The 22108-nt window shown below is 39.6% G+C and overlaps 1 protein-coding gene across 7 annotated transcripts in view; it reads right to left on the bottom strand.

The window, feature by feature from the left end:
- The window catches only part of LOC140077441 (diacylglycerol kinase eta-like), a 212407-nt gene that overhangs the window by 74081 nt on the left and 116218 nt on the right, over positions 1–22108 (bottom strand). For 6 of the 7 annotated variants that reach the window (XM_072124658.1, XM_072124664.1, XM_072124661.1 and 3 more), the window contains 12 exons: positions 21218–21298; positions 15996–16100; positions 15070–15202; positions 12390–12496; positions 9169–9294; positions 6767–6869; positions 5731–5893; positions 3696–3804; positions 3455–3594; positions 3245–3326; positions 2827–2921; positions 2098–2197 (listed from right to left, as the gene is read on the bottom strand). In XM_072124658.1, coding sequence (XP_071980759.1) covers positions 2098–2197; positions 2827–2921; positions 3245–3326; positions 3455–3594; positions 3696–3804; positions 5731–5893; positions 6767–6869; positions 9169–9294; positions 12390–12496; positions 15070–15202; positions 15996–16100; positions 21218–21298 — 1344 coding nt within the window. The remainder of the gene's footprint in view (positions 1–2097; positions 2198–2826; positions 2922–3244; positions 3327–3454; positions 3595–3695; positions 3805–5730; positions 5894–6766; positions 6870–9168; positions 9295–12389; positions 12497–15069; positions 15203–15995; positions 16101–21217; positions 21299–22108) is intronic. The other variant, XM_072124659.1, reaches the window with a different exon arrangement.

Raw genomic sequence — 22108 nt, 5'->3', positions numbered from 1 at the left:
GAAGTATATAGCCTGCCAGCCCGCTGTAGTATATAGCCAGCCAGCCCTCCCCAGTATATAGCCTACCAGCCCCCTGTAGTATATAGCCTGCCAGCCCCCTGTAGTATATAGCCTGCCAGCCCCTGTAGTATATAGCCTGCCAGCCCCCTGTAGCATATAGCCTTCCAGCCCCCTGTAGCAAGGGGCCCAAAGAGTGCCAAGAAAATTTCCCCACACCATGACACCACCACCACCAGCCTGAACCGTTGATACAAGGCAGGATGGATCCATGCTTTCATGTTGTTGACGCCAAATTCTGACCCTACCATCCGAATGTCGCAGCAGAAATCGAGACTCATCAGACCAGGCAACGTTTTTCCAATCTTCTATTGTCCAATTTCGATGAGCTTGTGCAAATTGTAGCCTCAGTTTCCTGTTCTTAGCTGAAAGGAGTGGCACCCGGTGTGGTCTTCTGCTGCTGTAGCCCATCTGTCTCAAAGTTTGACGTAGTGCGCGTTCAGAGATGCTCTTCTGCCTACCTTGGTTGTAACAGGTGGCGATTTGAGTCACTGTTGCCTTTCTATCAGCTCGAGCCAGTCTGCCCATTCTCCTCTGACCTCTGGCATCAACAAGGCATTTCCGCCCACAGAACTGCTCGCTGACATCATAGTGTGCAACGATGCCTCACGCGCGCGGGGGGGAGGTGTTTCATAGGAAGGTGAGTACACTGTGAATTATAGTGAATGGGGCTTTCTGAGGCAAAGGGAGCTTGACCTCAGTGTTAAAATCTCTGCCTCCTTGAATTTATACAACTAATTTACATTTCACTTCAAAGTTGATTTTCTGGATGAAGCCACCACACTGGGTCATGAAATAAACATGCACTGGAAGATGTTCAACTGCTTAATAACATACTGGTAGTGGTTTTGTTAGGTCAATTTGTCAGTTAGGTCAATGTTAGTTTAAACAGGTATACTTTTTATACTTTCAACATTTTGTGCTGTCATGGGAACAAGGGTTAACAATACAACTTCAGCTAACATCTGATCATTGAAGCCTAGGACTAAAGTAAAGCATCCAGATATCGTAACCAGGGGTCATAGTGGGTAGATGAGTCAATCTGTAACTAGGGGTCATCTGTAAGTTTGATGTATTTGGTATGCTTTAAATAGATTAAGTAAAAATATATGGTTATTATATAAAGACAAGACAGATTTTGAACTCCTTTTTTCTTTGAGTTGGATGCTTTGTAGAGTTTTTTCTCTAGATGCATATTCTGAGCTGACTCGTGAAGGATGGCTTATTTACCTCAGTGCATTTGCCTGTCCCTGCTCCTTCCATCTCTCAGGCTCCCTACACATGATGGCCTACATTTATCTAAAACAATGCAAACTGCACTATGTGTAGTTTGTCTGTGAAGTGTGCAGAGTACACCACTTTTTTGGTGCTCTTTGTTCATTCTGCAGAATTTTGCCGCAGATAGCAGTTTGCACATTCTTTCTGGTGTAAAGTCAGACAGAAAACTGGCGCAAAACCCGTGATGATTTTCACACAGAAATTATGCAGTAGCTGCACAAGGTCAAATTGTAATCTTCATCTGTATGTATGTAAGCCAGAACCAGGAATTGTAGAAAACATGTAACGGATACAGATCATTCACTTGTACAGGCAATGTGTATGTTCCACTGTTGTTGTTTTTTTTTTTCATACAAATACTAATCAAATACTGACTGTGTGCAGCTACCCTAATTCTGCACAGATTTACGAGCTATACCATTTACAAGTTCTCATTTATATGAGGCAGATTTTTTTGCAGGCAAAAATTGCCATTTTGTACTGTTTGTGAATAAAACATAAGGAAAAGGAATGTTAGCAAAATAGAGAAATTCTGGTAACGATCTCCATCTGTTTACATGCAGAAGTTATTTGTAGTATGTGGCCCTGCAGAAGTAGCAGGTTGAACCTAGCAATCTTCTACATTGAAACCAGATGTACATTAGGCTGTATTTATAGCTCCATGTACTGTACAATAAATACACCTGAACCTAGTGCAGCTTTTCCAGTGCAGCTGTTGACTGCAAGGGAGCTGTCTTGTACAGTAAATGAAAAATGTATTACCTTTTTAGCCATATTATCAGCTTCTTCACGGTTTTCAGCTGCTCTCTCATATGCCTTTCCCACTTCAGTGACAAAATCATTCACAGAAAGGCACAAAAACCTGTATATGGGTTCGGAAAAAGTTTAGTCATTAGAATATAAACAAATTACATTGTTTAAAATGTATTGTTTAAAAATTTTATTTTAAATAAAAGATGAATTACACTCATTAGGTTAAGTGCCATGTATGATAAAGATGAGCGCCATGTTATTGGCTGCATGATGACCCTCACTTTACCCTGAATCGCTGTGGTGCTAAACATTTGTCTTTATTACATAAGGTTGGCTTGGCTAATTAAAATATGTAATGAAAGAAAGTTAGCCTTAACTTTATACATTGTTGAAATACAGTGGAATATGCTTTACAGAATATCAGATAATTATGTTTTGTTTAAACTGGTTACTTTGTCTCAAGTTATTATAATAAAGAAAATTCTACTTGGCTGGTACACAGATTATTATCACTTGTACTAATGATTGATGAAATAAATAACATTTGCAAAAATTTAAGTTCAGCAGAATCAGTTTTTTACTTCTCAGAAGCACATATGTCTTCTCTTTTACGAGACAACTTATGTTGCAGTAATATGTTGGAATGTAAGCTGAAAATAATGTCACAGAATCATACAGTGACACACCATAGTGTCAATAGGTACCACGGAATGATACAGCACCATATCATCTACTTACTTGGCAGAGCTAATTACATCACAGTGCTTATCCGATTCCAGGATCTTAGCTAGATGGAAGGCAACAGAATCAGCATACTGAGAAATGTGCATCTGCTAAAATGAAAAGCAGACAGTTTAGGAAATAGGCCACATATGCCCGTTTATGTATTTATGTGTATATATGTCTGCCTATCTAGATATAGAGAAAGGCAAGTTGGTCATGAAAGCTCAAACAAAAAATCAGTAACAGCAAACTCTGGAAAGAAATAGTATTTCATGTAGAAAACAAGTATTTACTAAAATTGATCTAAAAATATATCAAATAAAATATACAGTAGGATAGGCCAAATAAAAATAAAATAATGCAGAAATTAAATAATCTTTAAGAGCAATTAAAAAAGGAATGAATACAACCACAAGCCTAGTACAGTGATCACCTGAATCCTTGGTTCTCCATTTTCATCTTCTCTGACTGGGGGAGGTGAGTGTTTTGGAGATTCATATGTTAAGATGCTCCACCTAACATTGTAAAAGAAAAAAAATATTAATTATTATGAAGAATGGTTTTAACGGAAAGGCATTAATAATTTGTTTTTAATGTTATGCCTAAATGTCTATTAATGTGAATATGGTATTACATTACTTACCTGTCAAGCATTTTTGTAGTGGCTCTTTCAAGCTTTTCAAGTATTTGGAGCAGCTGAGCATCATCATCACAGAGACTTCCCCAACCCAAGACTCTGGCCAAGTCATTTCCCGTGCCAAGTGGCAAAACACCAAGCTGGCACTGTAGATATATAAACAATAGTAATTTAAAACAGGTAGTGCAAATAGAAAAAATAGAAATGATAGCTACAATTATCATGTATAATTATGAATTCTTTTTACCTGTTTGTGAAGTCCCAGCTTGTCAATTTCAGAGAGGACCCACCCCACACTGCCATCTCCACCGCAAACAAGGATACGAAATGTTGAGAACTTCTGGAACAAACGAAGTCTAAAGAAAGATAGGTAATCTATAATTACTGTTTTGTAAAATCAACAATAAAAACTTTATATCGTAAAGCGAAAGAATATGCTCCAAAAGGGCACACAGTTTGGTCCTACAGAACTGAACAAAATAGACAAGCTTACATAATAAAAACCGACATGGTCCATAAATGCGGACGTTATCTCAACTCAGTAGTAATACAGTATAGTTGCGTGAACAGTAAAATAAAAATATAACAATATTCTGCACCTTCGCCATGCCTCAAAATGAGAGGCCACAATATGAGGGGAAGAAGAGAGGTTACAATATGAAGGGGAGATGAGATGGGGCCACACTATGAGCGGGAGATTAGAGGGGGCCACAATATGAGGGGGAGATTTGAGGGGACTACAATAGGAGCTGGCAGAGGCACTGATTGCTTTTAGTAGGTCCTGCCTAATGCTGGACCTTACATCTAATATACAAGCTTGAAATACATTTTAGGGGCATCTGGAGAATCCTGTCTCCTCTCTTGATGACTAAATGGAGATGTGTTAAGACTTAAATGCCTGTAGCAACAAAACGCATTACTTCTTATCAAACAGAAGCATGTGGGTCTAAAAACATCTGCCTAAAATGCAGTTTAATACACAATTCAATCTTATCTTGTGTACATGGTCTTAAGTTGCATTCACATTATGTTTTTGCATGTTTTTGGATAAATCACATGGTTGTGTGAATGCAGCCTAAGGGTGCATTTAGACAGCTGTGTGCTCGCCCAGACCAGATCCCCGGCGCACACAAGACTGGCAGGAGGGGTTAATGCTTTTCACCCCTCCTCCTTCCATAAACAGATGAGAGGCCACACCGAAATCTGTTGAAATATAGGAAAAGGTCTATAATTTGCGTTGTGTTCATCTGACATGCGCAGCACACTGGGAGCAATAGAAGTCTTTGGGGTTGTGATCTGGTCGCAAATCATTCACTGTTGCAGTGTTTTGGTCCAATTGTCTTCATTTTAAAAAGTTCCCCATTAGACTGGCATATACAGGCGGTCCCCTACTTAAGAACACCTGACTAATATACGACCCCTAGTTACAAACGGACCTCTTGATTTTGGTAATTTAGTCTACTTTAGTCCTAGGCTACAATAATCTGCTATAACAGATATCAATGGTGCCTATAATTAAGATTTATTGTTTAGCCTAGTCCTTATTATAATCCAACATTTTTAAAATCCAACTGTCAAAGAGACCAAAAAAAAATTTGACTGGGGTTACAATAATAAAGTATACAGTTCCGACTTACATACAAACTCGACTTAAGAACAAACCTACAGAACATATCTTGTATGTAACCCGGGGACTGCCTATATTTAGATTTAACAATTTTATAGGATTTTCCAAGCAAAAAAAACAGACTACATGTACATTAGACATTCATATGTTTAAAATCTGGAGACATGGCATAAAAAGAAGTTGCAAAAGTTGCAAAATATATCCCCAAGCAGTCACCCATGACAATAAAAAAAAAAGTTGTAACTGTATGTAAACAAATAAATATAAATAGATATACAGGCGGTCCCGTACATAAGAACACCTGACTTACATACGACCCCCAGTTACAAACGGACCTCTGGATTTTGGTAATTTACTGTACTATAGTCCTAGGCTACAATAAACAGCTGTAACAGTTATCACAGGTGTCTGTAATTTAGATTTATTGTTTATCCCAGTTCTTAAGACAATCCAACATTTTTAAAATTCAATTGTCACAGAGACCAAAAAAATTTTGACTGGGGTTACAATAATAAAGTATACGGTTCAGACTTACATACAAACTCAACTTAAGAACAGACCTACAGAACCTATCTTGTATGTAACCCGGGGACTGCCTGTATACAAAAATGCAGTGATCGAGATCCTTCCAAAATATCCATAATTTATTACTCACCCTAGTTGTGGGCCCCCATTCATAAGGTCAAACACCTGTGCTGGATTCAAGAATTGCTTGAATTTGCGAAGAAACTTCACACCTTGGTTGTCCCCACTTTTAGAATTTACAAACACAAGTAGTGGACTTGCACAGGAGACAGGAGATGTGGCTTTCCAAAAACCTGGCGCAGAAGAGTCATTGAGTCACGCAACTCACACTCTGGTCAAAGATCATAACATTTGCATCAAACAACTATGTTCTAAATGTGACAACATACATTTCCAATTTTTGATGGAATGTAATTAAAGAAATACACCAGAAACCCCATGAGAAGAGGGGTAGTAAAACTGCTGTTGACTATTGTAAGGACACATTCTAGGTAATTAATAATAGCTCAGAAGGTACCTGAATCAAAGAAACCCCACTGATTGAGAAATCTACACAAGTATCAACGTCAAAATTAGATAGATAGATTGCAAGCTATCTGCTCCCATTTAGTTAAAGAGGACCTGTCACCCAAATTTTAGGCACTAGGAGCTGCTTACCGCAGTGTTAGAGTGATAGCGTTACCGGAAACCTTGAACAAACACCGCTGCAGGGTACAGTGTAATTGTCGGACAGCTCACAAAGCTGTCCGACGTATTCATGAGGGGACGGGGCTGGGCGGGGCTAGGGGCGGTGACTGCCACCTGGCGCGGGGCAGTCACTGCTGGCCTATGGAGAGAGCAGGGCGGTCCGGGGAAGAGGCAGCACCTTGGACCGCCCCCTCATGAATACATTGGACTGCTTTGCGAGCTGTCTGATGATTACACTGTACCCCACCGCAGTTTTTGATAGGGTTACTGAAGGCTTCACTCTAACACTGCGGCGTTTGTTCAAGCACTAGGAGCTGCTTACTTTAGTAAGCAGCTCCTAGTGCCGAAAATGTGGGTGACAGGTCCTCTTTAAGATGGACTACAATAGCATGGCCATTACTGTAACAGAAATTGGACATCAGCTAAAATAATGGGGATGCATGTTCCATGTTCTACACAAGTTTTCACAGTGTACTTACCATCTGAGTCAATACTATTTAGTGCAGTAGGAGGGATTATTGAAACTCTGCAAGCTCCTAGTGGGCACATTTTGCCTAAATGTTCCTTGCATGAACTGTGCACCTGAAAGATATGCAACTTTCAACTGATGCTGAAATATTTTATTATTCCAATAAGGCATTTCTAACACAAGAAAAACAAACAAAAATGGAAAAGAATACTCTCAAAATATTATAATGATAAGACAGTATTGTTTACACTAGGGTGGCAATACAACTCGAATTGCACATATTTTGTGGCAGGCAAGTCAGAAATTAGGTGTTGTAAGAGTTATGCAACTAAAGTAGCATACCCTTTCCTGATCTAACAGTCATGGTTAGGTAGTGCAACCATTTAGTTTTATGAGATGCACCTATTAGATAACTGCATCATAAATGTTACCTATGTACATCTCTCAGCTGCAATAGCAAGTTACATGAAAAGTGAAACACTGTTCATGCTTATTGAACTCTGTACTGCAACTACCGTTATAATAGCCTTAGCCAACATTGGTCATCAAAAGTCTCACATTCCCACTTATTTTACAAAAATGTTATCAATAAAAATATGAAATTACACACTGCATACATATGTACTTTTGCCATTTGCCAGTATTGTCACACATCAGGAAAACTAATGCATAAAGAAATTTAAATAGAAATTTAAACATTGCAATTACTGTAGTTGTTGGACTTTTTTAAAATCTACAGTCTTGAACATTCTCCACTGGCAGATTTCTGCTGGCACCCTGATGCATAATATGAGCTGGAATTCGATTATATGGTCTCCTTTTTCTTAAAAATACGTAAATAAGCTGAGCGTACACCTTTCTGTCTATTGAAGCCTATGTCAAAGGCCGGCTGCATTCAATTCTAACAAATTTCCAGTACAGATCCTGCATCACGGTGGCAACAGGATTCTGCCAGTGGAGGTGTATTTATAGGTATGATCCGGGTGGTAGATTTTATTTAAAAATACTTATTTAAAGGGGTATTCTCATCTGGGCATTCACATTCAGTTTCACTAATCTTCCATATATAAACATTTCTTCAATTGGATGTTATTAAAAAAAATGTTCCTGTGTGAAGATAATTTCCTATAAACATAGCCATGTTGTCCCTGAGAAACGAGATGGCTTCCTCGGTTACGACCACGTCACCCTCTGGCAGCGGTGGCCAGACATACGCTATAGAGTCCTGCCGGACCACCAGGATTCAGCAATCATTACTACAGGACGGGTGTAGGACCTGCAGTAACTCCCGGACATTTCATATACAAAAACTTTTTGTTTATCTGTGCAATCTCTCAGGCAGAGGTTATCTTCACACAGGAACATTTTTTTTAATAACATCTAATTGAAGAAATGTTTATATATGGAAGATTTATCAAACTGAAATGTAAATGCCCAGACGAGAATACCCCTTTAAGTACTGATACAACAAGGGCAGCATTTTTCCATTGGTATTACATTGTATATAATGACATTTCCACAATTTAAAGAGGTTGTCCAACCATGAAAAGTTATTTCAGTTAAGATCAATCATAAAGCAAGAAGACAGAGAGTATTCATCACATACTTCTTTATTTAGCTGTCAGGAAGAACTACTACTATAAGGATGCTTTTTGCGCCAAAGTAACAGGCTGTTTTGTGCAAGTGTACCTCTGACATATTGGCACCATCATGTCTCCAATTTTACACACATAGGGCCAGATTTCTCAAATTGGCTGTGCAATTTTTCTGCCTGACTCTGTAATAGAAAGTATGTGCAAACTGTTTGCACATGTATTTATGAAGTGCCTGTGCCAGTTTTGTGGCGCAGCTGCACTATGTATATCAGAAAATTCTCTACATTAAGGGGCATTCCGCTGCAGAATCAGGCCATGTGCCACATTTATTACGGAAAATACACAAAAATGTGGCATATGCCCATTAAACTGAATGCACCAAACAAAAAAATGGTGCACTCAGTTTAACTACAATTGGCGTGTTCAGGGTGCACCAGATTATTGAAAACCATGCGCCAGTGTTCAATAATCTGGCCCACTCTTCACATTAGTGAGGCAAACTGCACGTAGTGCAGTTTGTATCCCTCTAGATAAATGAGGGCCATAATGTCAACACCACTACAAAAATTATTGATTCAGATAGAATATAGAACTCTTATAGAAAATCTCTCAAAGAATTTTGCTAATTTCTTTAGCACTTTGGCTTGCAGTATGTTTTTAAAATGAACCTAAATATGTTTATCAGGGGACGGCCTCCGATTCCTGTGGCATGAAATCTGATTGCGTGCAACACAATCCCCTTTTAAATCCCAACGACCCTTAGTAAATTAGCCCCATTGTGTGTGAATGCAATATTAGATGTATGATAAGTACTTACTATAGCTTTGCACCACAAGCACCTCCAATCCTGTAATTTTCGTACACTCCCACATGTTTTATCACAAACGGCACATTTAGCACTAACTGGTAAATTTCCTTCCAGCCACTGATGAGGCATTCTTACCTAAAAAACAGAATGCAGCTGATTTTATTCTGAAATCCCCTGATCAATTCATTTATTAGTGAAACCTAAACTAAAAATGTGGCATCCTTTCTTCACAGACTTAGGTATAGATTTTTCGGTGAAAAACAAACCAAACTAGTACATGCTCTACTTTTAAGAACAATGACACAGGTCTTTAAAAAAAATAGATCAGACATCAAACAGCTACAATGAATGGAGCTTGTGAACTGGTAGTCTAGTGTCCCAAATCAACCTACCGAACATATGCAATGGATTGGAATGCAATATATACACCATTTTTCAAGACACTTAAAATAGTGTTAAATTGTTATTAATATCTGTGCAACTTCTTATCTGTACTTACTTTATCTTCATCTTCCATGGGTGTGGGAAAATAAAAAACCATGAGGCCAATTGAGCTTTTGGCCTCAGAAGGGCATGAGGTAACTGCACTTTTAACTGCTGTAACTCATACTACTACAATGCAAGGCTATTCATATAAGGAGTAGGATCGCTCCTGTACAGTTACTATCCAGGTAAGTTAGGGGGGCACCAACAATGACCTATTGTTTAACTGTCTCTTTCCACATTGTTGTTTCTGCTAACTGGACATGCCCCCTCACTGACCCAGCACAGGGGAAGTGCCACAACACGTTGCCTGCACCGCATCTACCATTACAGAAGCTGTGCATGTTTGGCCTGCGTGATGGATGGTGAGCATCATGCTCTGCTGCTGCAAGTCAAAGGAGGTAGTTGGCACTATGCCCGGGTTCTCCTCCACTTGGCAAGTCAGCAATGATTTTAAAAAGCAGCTTGCCTGACCAGAGATCTGGGCGGATACCACCTCTGAGTGTATCTGTGCCTCTCTGTAGAGGTTAAACATATATTTGGGTTCTATCATATCCCATTATCCATGATTTTACTTTACACAGTGTATGAGCAAAGTATAAAAACAGATGTAGCAATCAGTTAGTGTGACTTTTAACATCATATATATAACTCATTTCTAAAGCATGCAACATATTAAGTCACATCATACTTTAGAAGGGGAGCCCCATTTGAATTTTCGCCTTCTTCACCAGAAAGCCTTGGTAGAACCCTGGTAGAATCAGACTTATCTCTGTGTGGTGTGTCAGTGTGGCCAGGGATGTACACCTCAGCTTCACTGCACATGTACCCAATATCAGGTATATGTACACCAAAGCCAAAGGGGTAGTACTCTGGGTTTAATGAACTAAACTGCAGAAACTGGGAGTATCCAAGTGTTTGTTTTTTAAATGTAGCTCTGGCCAGCATTGACATAGGACAAGGGATACAAAACCACTGGTCCACAAAGACCTAAGACTGTTGTCAGATTTTCTTTACGTCACCAGTTGTTACATGGCAGTTCCACTAGAAAATGAGTGTAGAATAAATATACTGATATCAGCCACGTTACGCTCACCCCACCCATCTCCACCTGGCCGTGGGTGAATGAGGCCTAAGACTTTAAATGCTATGACTACGTCTTAGCACTTAAAGGAAACTTACCATCAGGAATCTACCTATTAATGTAGATCCAATGGTAGGTTCCTCCTAACATCCTAAGCCCTAAATACACATACTGTGGCCCTGAATGGGCTACTGCACATGTGCAGAGATGGACGAGGCTGCTGTCAATACAGCTTGTGAGCAAGCTGTTAAAGGAATTCTACCATCAAATTCGAGCATGGATAAACCAGGGAAACCTACTCATAGACCCAGGCACTGTGACTGTGGTAATCTACTTATATTTGTTATTCATGGCCTCCTTTTTTCTAAAATGAACTTTTAAAAAGGACAGTTCTCAGGACCTGGCTGTGCTGCAGATTCACAGGCTCTTAAACTGCAATGTGATTTCATTACAACATAAGAAGTTTCAGCACACAGTGGGAGGGCGAAGTGCTCCTTGCACACTGTAGGGCCCCTTTCACACTTGCGTTGCAGATCACGGCAGAGTCTGATCAGGGTACGATCAGGGTTTGGTCAGTGAAAAACTGACATTTAGCATCAGAGTTCAATCAGTTTTCAGTCAGAGTTTGTTCAGTGTCTCAGTTTTTCACGTGCATTTTCAATGCATTTTCAATGCAATTTCAATGCGTTTCTATGGCAATTGATGCGTGAAAAACGCATTGCACTTGCTTTGCACTTGCATGTGTCTCAGAGTGTGATGAGTTTTTGATGCATCTCCATAGACTTGTATGGTGTGTTTCTCACGCGCGTGACTTGCAAAAGTAGAGCATGCCGAGATTAAACACACGCGTGTGTGCGTGAAAAGAAATGCCAGCCTGAAAAAGCCCATTGATTACAATGGGTCCGAGTGCAAGTTCTGCGCGTCAAAAGTGTGGAAGGGGCCTAATAGACTATGAATCTGCAGCACAGATGGGCTCTGCCCCAGTATCCTTTCAGGCTCATTGGCATAATTTTGAAATCTCATTTTAGAAGGAGAGGGGTCATGGATTACAAATATGAGATGATTACCACAGTGATATGCCTGGATCGATGAGTAAGTGTCCCTCGTTTATACATGCTTGATTTTAATGGTAGATTTCCTTCAAGGAGAAGTTACAAACATACAGTCTTACAAATAACACTTGTTAAAGTAGTATTTTTCTTTCAAACACCACTATCTCAATGTAGAGCAGTAACATGCTTTCTCAAGAAAAACCCCAGAAGTTCTCAAGGGACCTCAGCTGGGCAACATAAAATAGAGTGAAGGTGGAGCCAAATTTTTCAGTAGATCAGCCCCACTAATATCTCATAGGATACCATGGACAGTTTTGAATTCCCTGCAGATCATTTCAATGAACACATGTGTGCAATGTATACACCATGGGGCAGATTTATCAAGCAGTCTGAAAGTCAGAATATTTCTAGTTGCCCATGGCAACCAATCACAGCTCAGCTTTCTTTTTAGCAGTACTCATGAATATTTTAAAGGGGAGCTGTGATTGGTTGCCATGGGCAACTAGAAATATTCTGACTTTCAGACAGCTTGCTAAATCTGCCCCCATATGTCAAGACACTTACAAGATACATAATTTTCACTATCTGTGTAGCTTGGTATCTATACTTACTCCATCTTCATCTTCTATGATGTCATTTGCCACAGATGCTAGTGTAGTCCATTTGCAGTTATTTGTGGCTCTTACAGCACAACGTTTATGAGCTTTAAATTTGCAAACTAGAGAAAAAAAAGCATATAGTTAGGGATGCAGCCATTTTATAGCTTTAAGGGGTTTGCCCATGAAAGAAAGTTCTCAAATTTTAATCCCCTAGTGATGTTTACACAATAAAGCACATTTTAAACCTGCATACTTTACAATTTTATTCAGTGTTATTGCTGTTTTAGCCCCTATCACGAAGTGATGGACAGTGTAAAATTCCAGAGTACGAGTAGAGACTCTTTAAGCAGAAACTTCATGAGCCCTATAGTTCTGTGAGATACTGTGTGCTGACAAAGTGCTTAGATTATCCGGGTCCAGGGTTTATCTAAACTTTTATTTAGCTTCTGAACATTCTACAAGTATCTAAAACAGAAAACGAGAGATGAGACAGATCAGGGATGAGAGATCCATGAGATAGATATAACACATGAAGTCATCTCTGCTTCATCTCAGCATATATACACAGAGAGTGCTTTCCTGCCTTGAATAAAGACCTAATGTTATGTGTAGCTCATAGAGTAAACTCTGTGTCACGGGTGCTCCCGCGATCCATGTCAAGGATCGCGGGTACACCCGAGCTCCACTGGTTGCCTGTCCCAGTCCACTGGCCTGCACTTACCTCTCCTGGCTGTGCTCCGGGTCCTGACATGCAGGCCGCACACCTCCTGCCTCCAGGCCACGCGATCCCGCTGCTAGGGCACATGCGCACTCACTTCCCTGAAATTAAAGGGCCAGCGTCCCTCCCATTGGCGCTGGTCACTTCCGGGTTTCCTATATAACCCGGCAGCTCCCTTCACTCCAGACCAGATCTTTAAGTCTTCCCACTGAAGTGAAAGCCTCCTGTGTGTATCCCATGGTCCCGTTCCTGTATGTTTCCCAAGGTTCAGTTTCCTGTGCATTTCCAGATGCCTTCCTGTTACTCTGCGTTTCCAGATGTCTCCGATGGTCCGTATCCTGTGGTCCATGTCCAGTGGTCCGTATCCTGTGGTCCGTGTCCTGTGGTCAGTGTCCAGTGGTCCGTAGTCTGTGGTCCTTGTCCGGTGGTCCGTATCCTGTGGTCCGTGTACGATGGTCCGTATCCTGTGGTCCATATCCTGTGGTCTGTGTCCGGTGGTCCGTATCCCGTGGTCTGTGTCCTGTGGTCCATATCCTGTGGTCCGTGTCTGGTTCTCCGTATCCTGTGGTCTGTCTCCTGTGGTCTGTTCCTGTACGACTGTGCTCCTGCTGTGCCGTCCAGGGTTCCAGCCCAGTGGTGACCTCCTGCCTTCCTGTGCTTCTGCCGTGCTGTGTCTTCACTCCGTACCAGTGTTACCAGTGCTCCTCTGCGTTCCTGCTGTCATTTCAAGTTGTGACTGTTTCCTGCATCTGTTGCCTTGGCTGTCACCGTGGGTTTCATATTAACCCCCTCGGTGGTCCAGAGGGTCCACAGACTCTTCCCGGCGGAAATGCGGCCGCGAGACATTAGTAAATAGGCCCCAGAGTGTCTACAGTGCACTGCAGTGTGCAGATAGGAGAAGCTGGTCATGAGAAGAATCTGCCCTGTCCGACTATAGTCAGAAGATTTATGGTCGGATCCACTGGCAACCGCAATTGTATACAGCAGGACTGATAGAGAGAGTTGGGAATTGTATCTGTGAAATGCTACATTTTTGTAAATAACATTGAATTAGAGAATGTGTTATTTTGTTATCCTGAGTATATTTAAGAATCTTCTCTTTGTGGGAATACCCCTTTAAGGCTCAGCTCTATGTTTTTATAATTAGACATGCAGCTCTTTTTACGGTTATAACTTCTCAACTCTAACTTACCAAAGTGATTTCGAGAATGTTTTTTGTCACACGTTGTACTTCATGTTAGTGATAAATTTTGGTTAATATATTTAGCTTTTATTTACTAAAAAATATCTTTTCAGCATTTTTAAGATGTCTTGATATTTCTGACCTCACACATCTGGTTTTCCATATTTTGAAGCTGGTTGGGAGCTTGTTTTTTTCATTTTTTATTGCATTTTATCTGGGACAGCATTGGTAAAAAAAATCATATTTTTTTTTAACTTTAGTCCGTTCATAGTGCACTTTTAATAACGATTTTGTTTTATTGTACAGGTCATTACGGATACTGCATATGTGGGGTTTGCATGGCGATTTTCATTTCATTTATATGTCATTTTTATGACAATGCGCCACAATCCGATCGCGTGTGCCAAAAACCCGGGGCAATTCAGCGCAAAAAGGAAATATTCAGGAAACCCGCGGTCCATGGACCCTTAGTAAATGTGCCTTATTGTCTGTAAGGTCCTTTCTGCACCTATGTTAGTTCCCCCAGGCTCTGGGCCCTCTGCACCCCAGTATGACCGTGTGAACTCTATTGTTAACTGTAATGTCTATTCAAACATAGCCTTCTTACATGGTCCCTGGGACTAAAATCCCCAATTTGTCCTGTATGCTATACCTCTTGGTAAAGAACTGTACTTTCAAGTAAATGAGATTTGTAGCAAATTAGAATTCAAATCTGAAAAAAATACATCTACAGATCTATTTGATACTTGCATCACCTTATACTAGAGTGAATCTATATGAAAACAGAATACCTTCACAGGAGAGTCCATGAGAAGTAACACCAGATAATGCCTCTCTGCAAACATTGCAGAATGTTGGTCTGGCATGTGAACAGGCATACCAATTGTGCATTCCCGAAAAATGTTCCATATTAAACTGAGTTGTCTAAAAACAAACAAACACAATGTACAATTTTAGTACTTATAAAAAAGGAAATGGGCCTGAAGCCCTAACTAAAGCCATGGCTCTTATGTAGGTGAATGGGAGCTGCAGCTATAAATGGGGCTTCTGGCTACCACATATGGCACAAAGCTTACTGAACCTGGCTGATATGTATATATATATATATATATGTATCACTAGTATAAGAACGGATCAATGAGACCCCAGACTATTGGTCCTCGTGAAAAATCTCACAAAACTCTATGGCCCATATTTACAAAAAACTGTGAAAACTGACCTATGTGCAGTATGCATGTGTAGTGTGCAGAGAAGGCCAGACTTAGCACTTCTGGTGCTTTTTCTTCGTGAATCTGGTGCTCCCAGCACCAATTATTTTTTTAGTGCACCTTTAACAAAGGGTGTGCAACACACTTGTGTCTGACTTTGCATGATAAATGTGTTGCACAGTCCAACTGAGCATCAGAATGCCCCCTTCAGTGCAGAAATTTGTGTTGCATAAACAATAGTGCAGGCACCCCACAATAGGGTCACTTGCGACACAAATGTGGTGCGGACATTGAAAAGAATGTGCAAAGTCTGACAGAAAACTGGCGCAAGGACCTTAGTAAATGGACCACTGAATGAGTTGCTCTTTTAAAACTTATATCGGTTTTACTAGCTGAAAATCTAAACTGTATTCGTTATTCACGTCAGGTGCTTTTATTGGTTTTAGTCGTGAGCATGTGCTGACAGGTTCTCTTTAAGAGTCATTAAAAGATTAAGCGCTTTAAAGTACCTCATTAAGATCCCACTTCTGGACAGATTTGATGGCTCCAATCCAATCCTCCATCTCTTTCCTATTCTCAGCACATAAGATAAGCTTGCGGAACGGAGTAATCACCTGTGTAGTTATTAAAAAGTCAATATCATACATCAGATACATGGTTTCAAAAGTGAATTCTTAGATATATTATTGATTTACTAATGCATTCCTGACATAATTGGGTACATTTATCAAAAGATAGACAGTTAGATAGACAATAGCTACTATATCCAGCAATGCTCACTCTGGACAATGGGTATAATAATATGCCGACATTAGCTTAGGGCTGATGTATACGAGCAACTAGCACATTCACTTACATGTAAAAAAAAGAGTAACCAACAAGCTCATTAATTCTGTGGAGTTAAATTCATAGCATTGTCTTGTAAGTGAAATAAAAATCTGTTTGCACTAATCTCCAGAGTTTGCACATATACTTCTCCTTTGTTGATTTTCATATTGATGAAATGTAGTGCACATATTTCCTCTAAATACCTAAGCATATGGTTCTATTGTTTAAACCTTGTGTTTAAAAAAGGTGTCTAAATACTGTATACTGTAAATATTTGCTATGATAAATTACTGCCTTCTAGCACCTGGAATGAAGGTTTTACTCAAACTAGACTTGCATCTGCATTGGTTTTACAAGTTGCACTCAATTTTATTCTGGGTGCGAAGATTGCATACATAGTGAAATATGTTTACAGTCATTAAACTTCATTGAACTGGATCTAGTGCATGTTTTAGATAGGGTTAGTATCAATGTTCTGATGAGGCATAAGAGATCTAACATCCACAAGTTCCTTATTTTTGTAGATATAAACCCTTTATTCTAGGGCTCTACATACAATATGTACCCAAAAATGAATTCTTAGTACTTGAGCAGATCAGACTTAAGCTCCTCATTCACTCCGGGCTGCTTCTGGCACAGGTATTTTCAGTCAGAAGTGGCTTGCAGCTTGTGATTTCTTGTGATATTCATAAGATGATCCATTTGAGGCCAATTCTAGACATAGGTACACTAAGGCATTTAGTACTGTTAACCCTGGCACTTAACCAACACACCAACTAATAATGTCTCCTCACAGACCTCAACTATCCCTCTCTCCAAATGTGTACCTCAGATCTGCTCTCAAAGTCCCAGCCAATGAGAGGTGAACACAGATCTCTTGCTGGTCTCCCAATGACTGGTAAACTATAATACCTATCTCTATCTATCTAAATTGGTAGTGTCACTGTCACCCCCTTTCACTGGAGGGGGCTAGCTGGTGCATGTTTTAGATAGTGTTAGTGCTAATGATACAGCATCTAAAAATAGCTAAATAGCTAAATAGTCACCATATTTCATATTCATATTCCTTAATTATATATTGTATTTTATAGCATAGAAAAAAATAATTATAGGTAATGTAAACTGATAGTTCTTAAGAATTCATCCACCATTAGTCACGTTAATAATGCACTATGTACCAAAATGGATGTAAATTGGACTTTTAGCCCCAAAATAACCCAGCCAGTCTTAACCAGTTTGTCAAAGTAGATGTTTTCTAGAAAATCTAACATGTTTCTGTAACTAAAGCTATTAAACTTTGTGACACCTTGTCAGTGAAAATAAGGGATCAAGTTCTCAGATCTTGTTTATTCACATTCCAGAAAAAGATATGTTCTGTGTATGTTTAATGTTATCTATATATATACACTGAAGCATTGCTGATGCTCCCCCCATAGATATTGGGGTCATCAGCCCTGTGTTAGTGTCTTGTTACAAGTGTAGATGTAGAGAGATCATTAGAAAGATATCTGTACTATTCATTCAAGTATTTTTACAGTGAAATCGTAAAAACTTGATATTTTAAATATCCTCAAAGAGTGTTAAAGCTTGATTTTACTTTAAAGGAAATCTGCCATCAAAATCAAGCACGTTTAACCAGGAACACTTACTTACCAGCCACTGTGACAGTAGTAATCTTCTTATATGTGTAACTCGTGCTCTCCTTCCATTTAAAATTAACTTTTAAAATTATGCCCAAAGGTCTATGGGGGTGTTACCAGAGCGCCCAGGCCCTTCAGGCTCATAAGCATAATGTTAAAAGTTGATTTTAAATGAAAGGAGGCCGTCGATAACAAATATAAGAAGATTAACCCCTTAAGGACGCAGGGTTTTTCCGCTCATTTCTCGCTCTCCAAGTTCAAAAATCCATTACTTTTTCATTTTTACATGTACAGACCTGTGTGAGGGCTTATTTTGTGCGTAACAAATTTTACTTTCCTGTAATGTTATTTATTTTAACATGCCGTGTACTGCGAAGCTGAAAAAAATTCCAAATGTGGAAAAACGAAAAAAAAAAACGCACGTGCATCACGTTCTTGTGGACTCAGTTTTTTCGACTTTGACTGTGCACTTAAAATAACACCTCAGCTTTATTCTTTGGTTCGGTGCAATCGCGGTGATAACAAATTTATATAGGTTTTATTGTGTTTTAATACATTTTCAAAAATTAAACGAATGTGTACAAAAAAGAAAAAAAATTTTTTGCCATCTTCTGACGCTAATAACTTTTTCATACTTTGGCGCACGGAGATGTGTGCAGTGTCATTTTTTGCGAAATGATGCGACGTTTTCATTGCTACAATTTTGAGGTCTGTGTGACATTTTGATCATTTTTTATTTCATTTTTTATGTGATGTAAAAAGGTGTAAAAGTTGCATTTCGGACATTTGGGCGCCATTTCCCGCCTCGGAGGTCACCGCCGGCCGTAACCGTTTTTATATTTTGATAGATCGGACATTTTGGGACGCGGCGATACCTAATATGTTTGTGATTTTTACTGTTTATTATGTTTTATATCCGTTCTAGGGAAAGGGGGGTGATTTGAACTTTTAATATTTTATTAATTTTTTTTATTTTTTAAACTTTTTTTTTTCTTTTTTTTTCACTATTTTTTAGACCATCTAGGGTACATTAACCCTAGATGGTCAGATCGTTCCTACCATATACTGCAATACTTCTGTATTGCAATATATGGCATTTTTGCACACTATACATTACAATGAGCCACAGGCTCATTGTAATGGATATGCAGAAGCCATGTATCCTCGGGTCAAACGAAGACCCGAGGCAACCATGGCAACTGATCGCTGCCCCCCGATGAGGTTCGGGGGCGCGGCGATCGTAACAAAGATTAAATGCCGCCGGCGACTTTGCCGGTGGCAACGGAGGGGTTAATAGCCGCGATCGGTGCAAGCACCGACCGCGGTTATTAGCGGTGGGGGTTTTCTGCAATATGCAAAAACCCCCACCTTTGTATGAAGAGGACTCAGCCCGTGAGCCCTCTTCATACACTCCTTATACCTCTGCGCCGTAGAGCTACGGCGCAGAGCGTTAAGGGGTTAAAGGGTTTTCCCACGAAAGAAAATTCGCACATTTCAATCCGCTAGTGTAGTTGACACAATAAAGATCATTTTAACCTTTTGCTTTACATTTTTACTCAGTTTTATTGCTGTTTTAGCTCCTATAGCTCCCACGCTGCTCAGTGCAAAATCCCAGGGTGTGGGTGGGGCGTCTCAAAGCAGACACATTACTGAATTGTCCATCTAGTTCTGTGGGGTGATAATGTGGTTAGATTATTACTTCTGACATTGTACTAACACACTGACACATAGAGAGATGAGACAGAGTAGAGATGCATGAGATTACACAGAGGCTGACAGACAGGCTGACAGACTTTTACACTGTTACATCTCACAGATATGTGCCTGCCTCCCCCTTTCCCGGAATCACTTATCTCCTTGTAGTTTGTAGTTTGCTGCCTCTCTCTCTGCTCTCAATCTCCTGGTAGGAAGTCCTCAGTGAGTGTCTCTGAGCTCCATGCAGAGGGCGTGGCTACAGGCACACAGCAGAGACAGACAGAAATCTCAGCTCCACGATCTCACACAGAAATTGAAGAAGTTATAGGGTTTTGTCTATGGGCAACTGAAATTGTGTACACCAGGACTGATAGAGACAGGTTGAACTTTGTCAAGGAAATATTAATTTTGAATATGTAAGATTTGTTTAACTATAGGGCAATTTCTAACTTTGTTGAAATATATGACAATTGGCATCTTAGAAGTGTCTAGGCAGCTCTTTATGACATACTGGAGTTTTTACAGCCTGACCCAAAGAACTGTTTAAATATTCCTGGAATCTCCCCCTCAGTAACACTTTGCCCAATCCTGAATGACCCTGTGGACCAATTAATGAATGGGAGGTTCTGAACCCAGAACTAAACAGAGATCTTATATAACAATATGAGATACAGGAAAAAGTGTTCTCCTTATGAGGGCCGCTTGACAAGCTGAGTGTTCCATATTTCTCCCACCTCCGGGGAATTAGGAATTTCTTAAATTTGTAGGTTTCTGTTATTTTTCTTCCTTTTTATTTTAAAACTGTTATGCTGTGTTGTTTGTCATTTTAGTTTGTAATTCTTTTGTTTTTAACATCTTTTTTTATGCACTGAATAACTTTTTGTAGTTAAAGCTTTTTACTTTCATTTTGGTCCCTGTATGCTATGCTAACTCATAGCATTTTAAAGTATGGTTAGCTGTGTGACTGCTAGAGTGCTGAGTGTGCATGTCTAGAGGTGTAACAAGGTGACTGCTTGAGAAGCAAGAGTGGGTGTAGAGTGGGATACTTATTAATCCAGGTATAAATGCAATAAGTGGTGGCAGCAGATCAGGAGTGCTAAGGCTGTATGAGGTGTGATTTATGCTCAATTTGTGTCCTGAGTGAAAGTTGAGTGCAAGTTTGAGTAGGCTAAATTAACTCATACAGTCGCACCCCAAGTCATGTGACGAGGCGGCGTTATCTTCCTCATGACAGACATATCTGTGAAATGCTGTATTTTTGTTAATAACAGTGAATTTGAGAATGTGTTATTTTGTTATCCTGAGAACATATAAGAAACTTGTCTTCGTGGGAATATCCCTTTAAAACAGTTACAATACATGGATCTACCTGGCTTATCATGCTGGATTTTGATGGTAGATTTCCTTTAATTTTATTTAATTATATTTAACACCGTATTTTATAAGGTCTTTGGTGTTCAAGTCATGAGTACTGAAGAAGACAAATGGAAATAGCACTGCAATATAGACACAGAAGTGAACTTAATTTGTACAATTATATTTGACACAAAAAAGTTTTGTCACTATACCGTGAAGCTGTTGTTGATGTTTTTAGTACTAGTCTCAGCAACACTGGCATCTGAAAGGTCAACTTCATCAAATATCAAAGACTGCAGAAAAAAACATAATTCTTATGAGACATTTACACAGAACAATTTTCTATTTATACATTAATACTCAAAAAGAACTAAAGTCCCATTTACACAGGTCAATGATCTGTTGAATGAGTGTGCGCAAGAAAACCATTCCAAATCATTGTTTTGAATAAATGACTATTATTAGTAGTACGGCGGGCATACATCGGCGCTGCGGAGAGGAGCAGGGGATGAGAGCAGCTCCCCTCTCCATAGGAATATACAGCGCACGGTGCCGTATCACGTAGAAAGATAGGACATGTCCTATCTTTCTACGGGCTATGGAGCGGTATGGTGCTGCACGTGTGCTGCACCGTACCACTCCCGTACAGGGTCGTGAGCCCATAGAAGTGTATGGGGGACATATATAGGCCGTATATACGTCGGCCGTACATACTTCCCCCATATATGTGTGTGAATGCAGCCTAAAAACTGACATTTACAGTTCGGTAGAACATACAAGTGAGATGAGGATATAATGTAAGTATTGAAAATTTGTTAAGGCAATTTGATGAGCATATGTTTCATTGTATTCCATTGTATGACTGTACAACATGCATAAATCATCACTTATAAATTAAAAAAGAAGATAACTGTTTCAATAATTCTGCCTATTTGCAAATGGTATAAATCTCTAGAGTTCTTAGCTATGAGGAATGCTAAAAAATACAGTTTTCCCCCACTCTAAGGCTAAGGATCTCTTTTAAAACATGTATGGGATGACAGAAGTAACTTTTAGCTATGTGTTTTATGTCTGACAAATAATATTTAGTATATAGCTTCACC

Source organism: Engystomops pustulosus, chromosome 9, assembly GCF_040894005.1.
Source record: "Engystomops pustulosus chromosome 9, aEngPut4.maternal, whole genome shotgun sequence".
In the NCBI taxonomy this organism is placed as follows: Eukaryota; Metazoa; Chordata; class Amphibia; order Anura; family Leptodactylidae; genus Engystomops; species Engystomops pustulosus.
The sequence above is the reverse complement of the archived record's forward strand: the minus strand, read 5'-3'. Positions and strand labels throughout refer to the sequence as shown.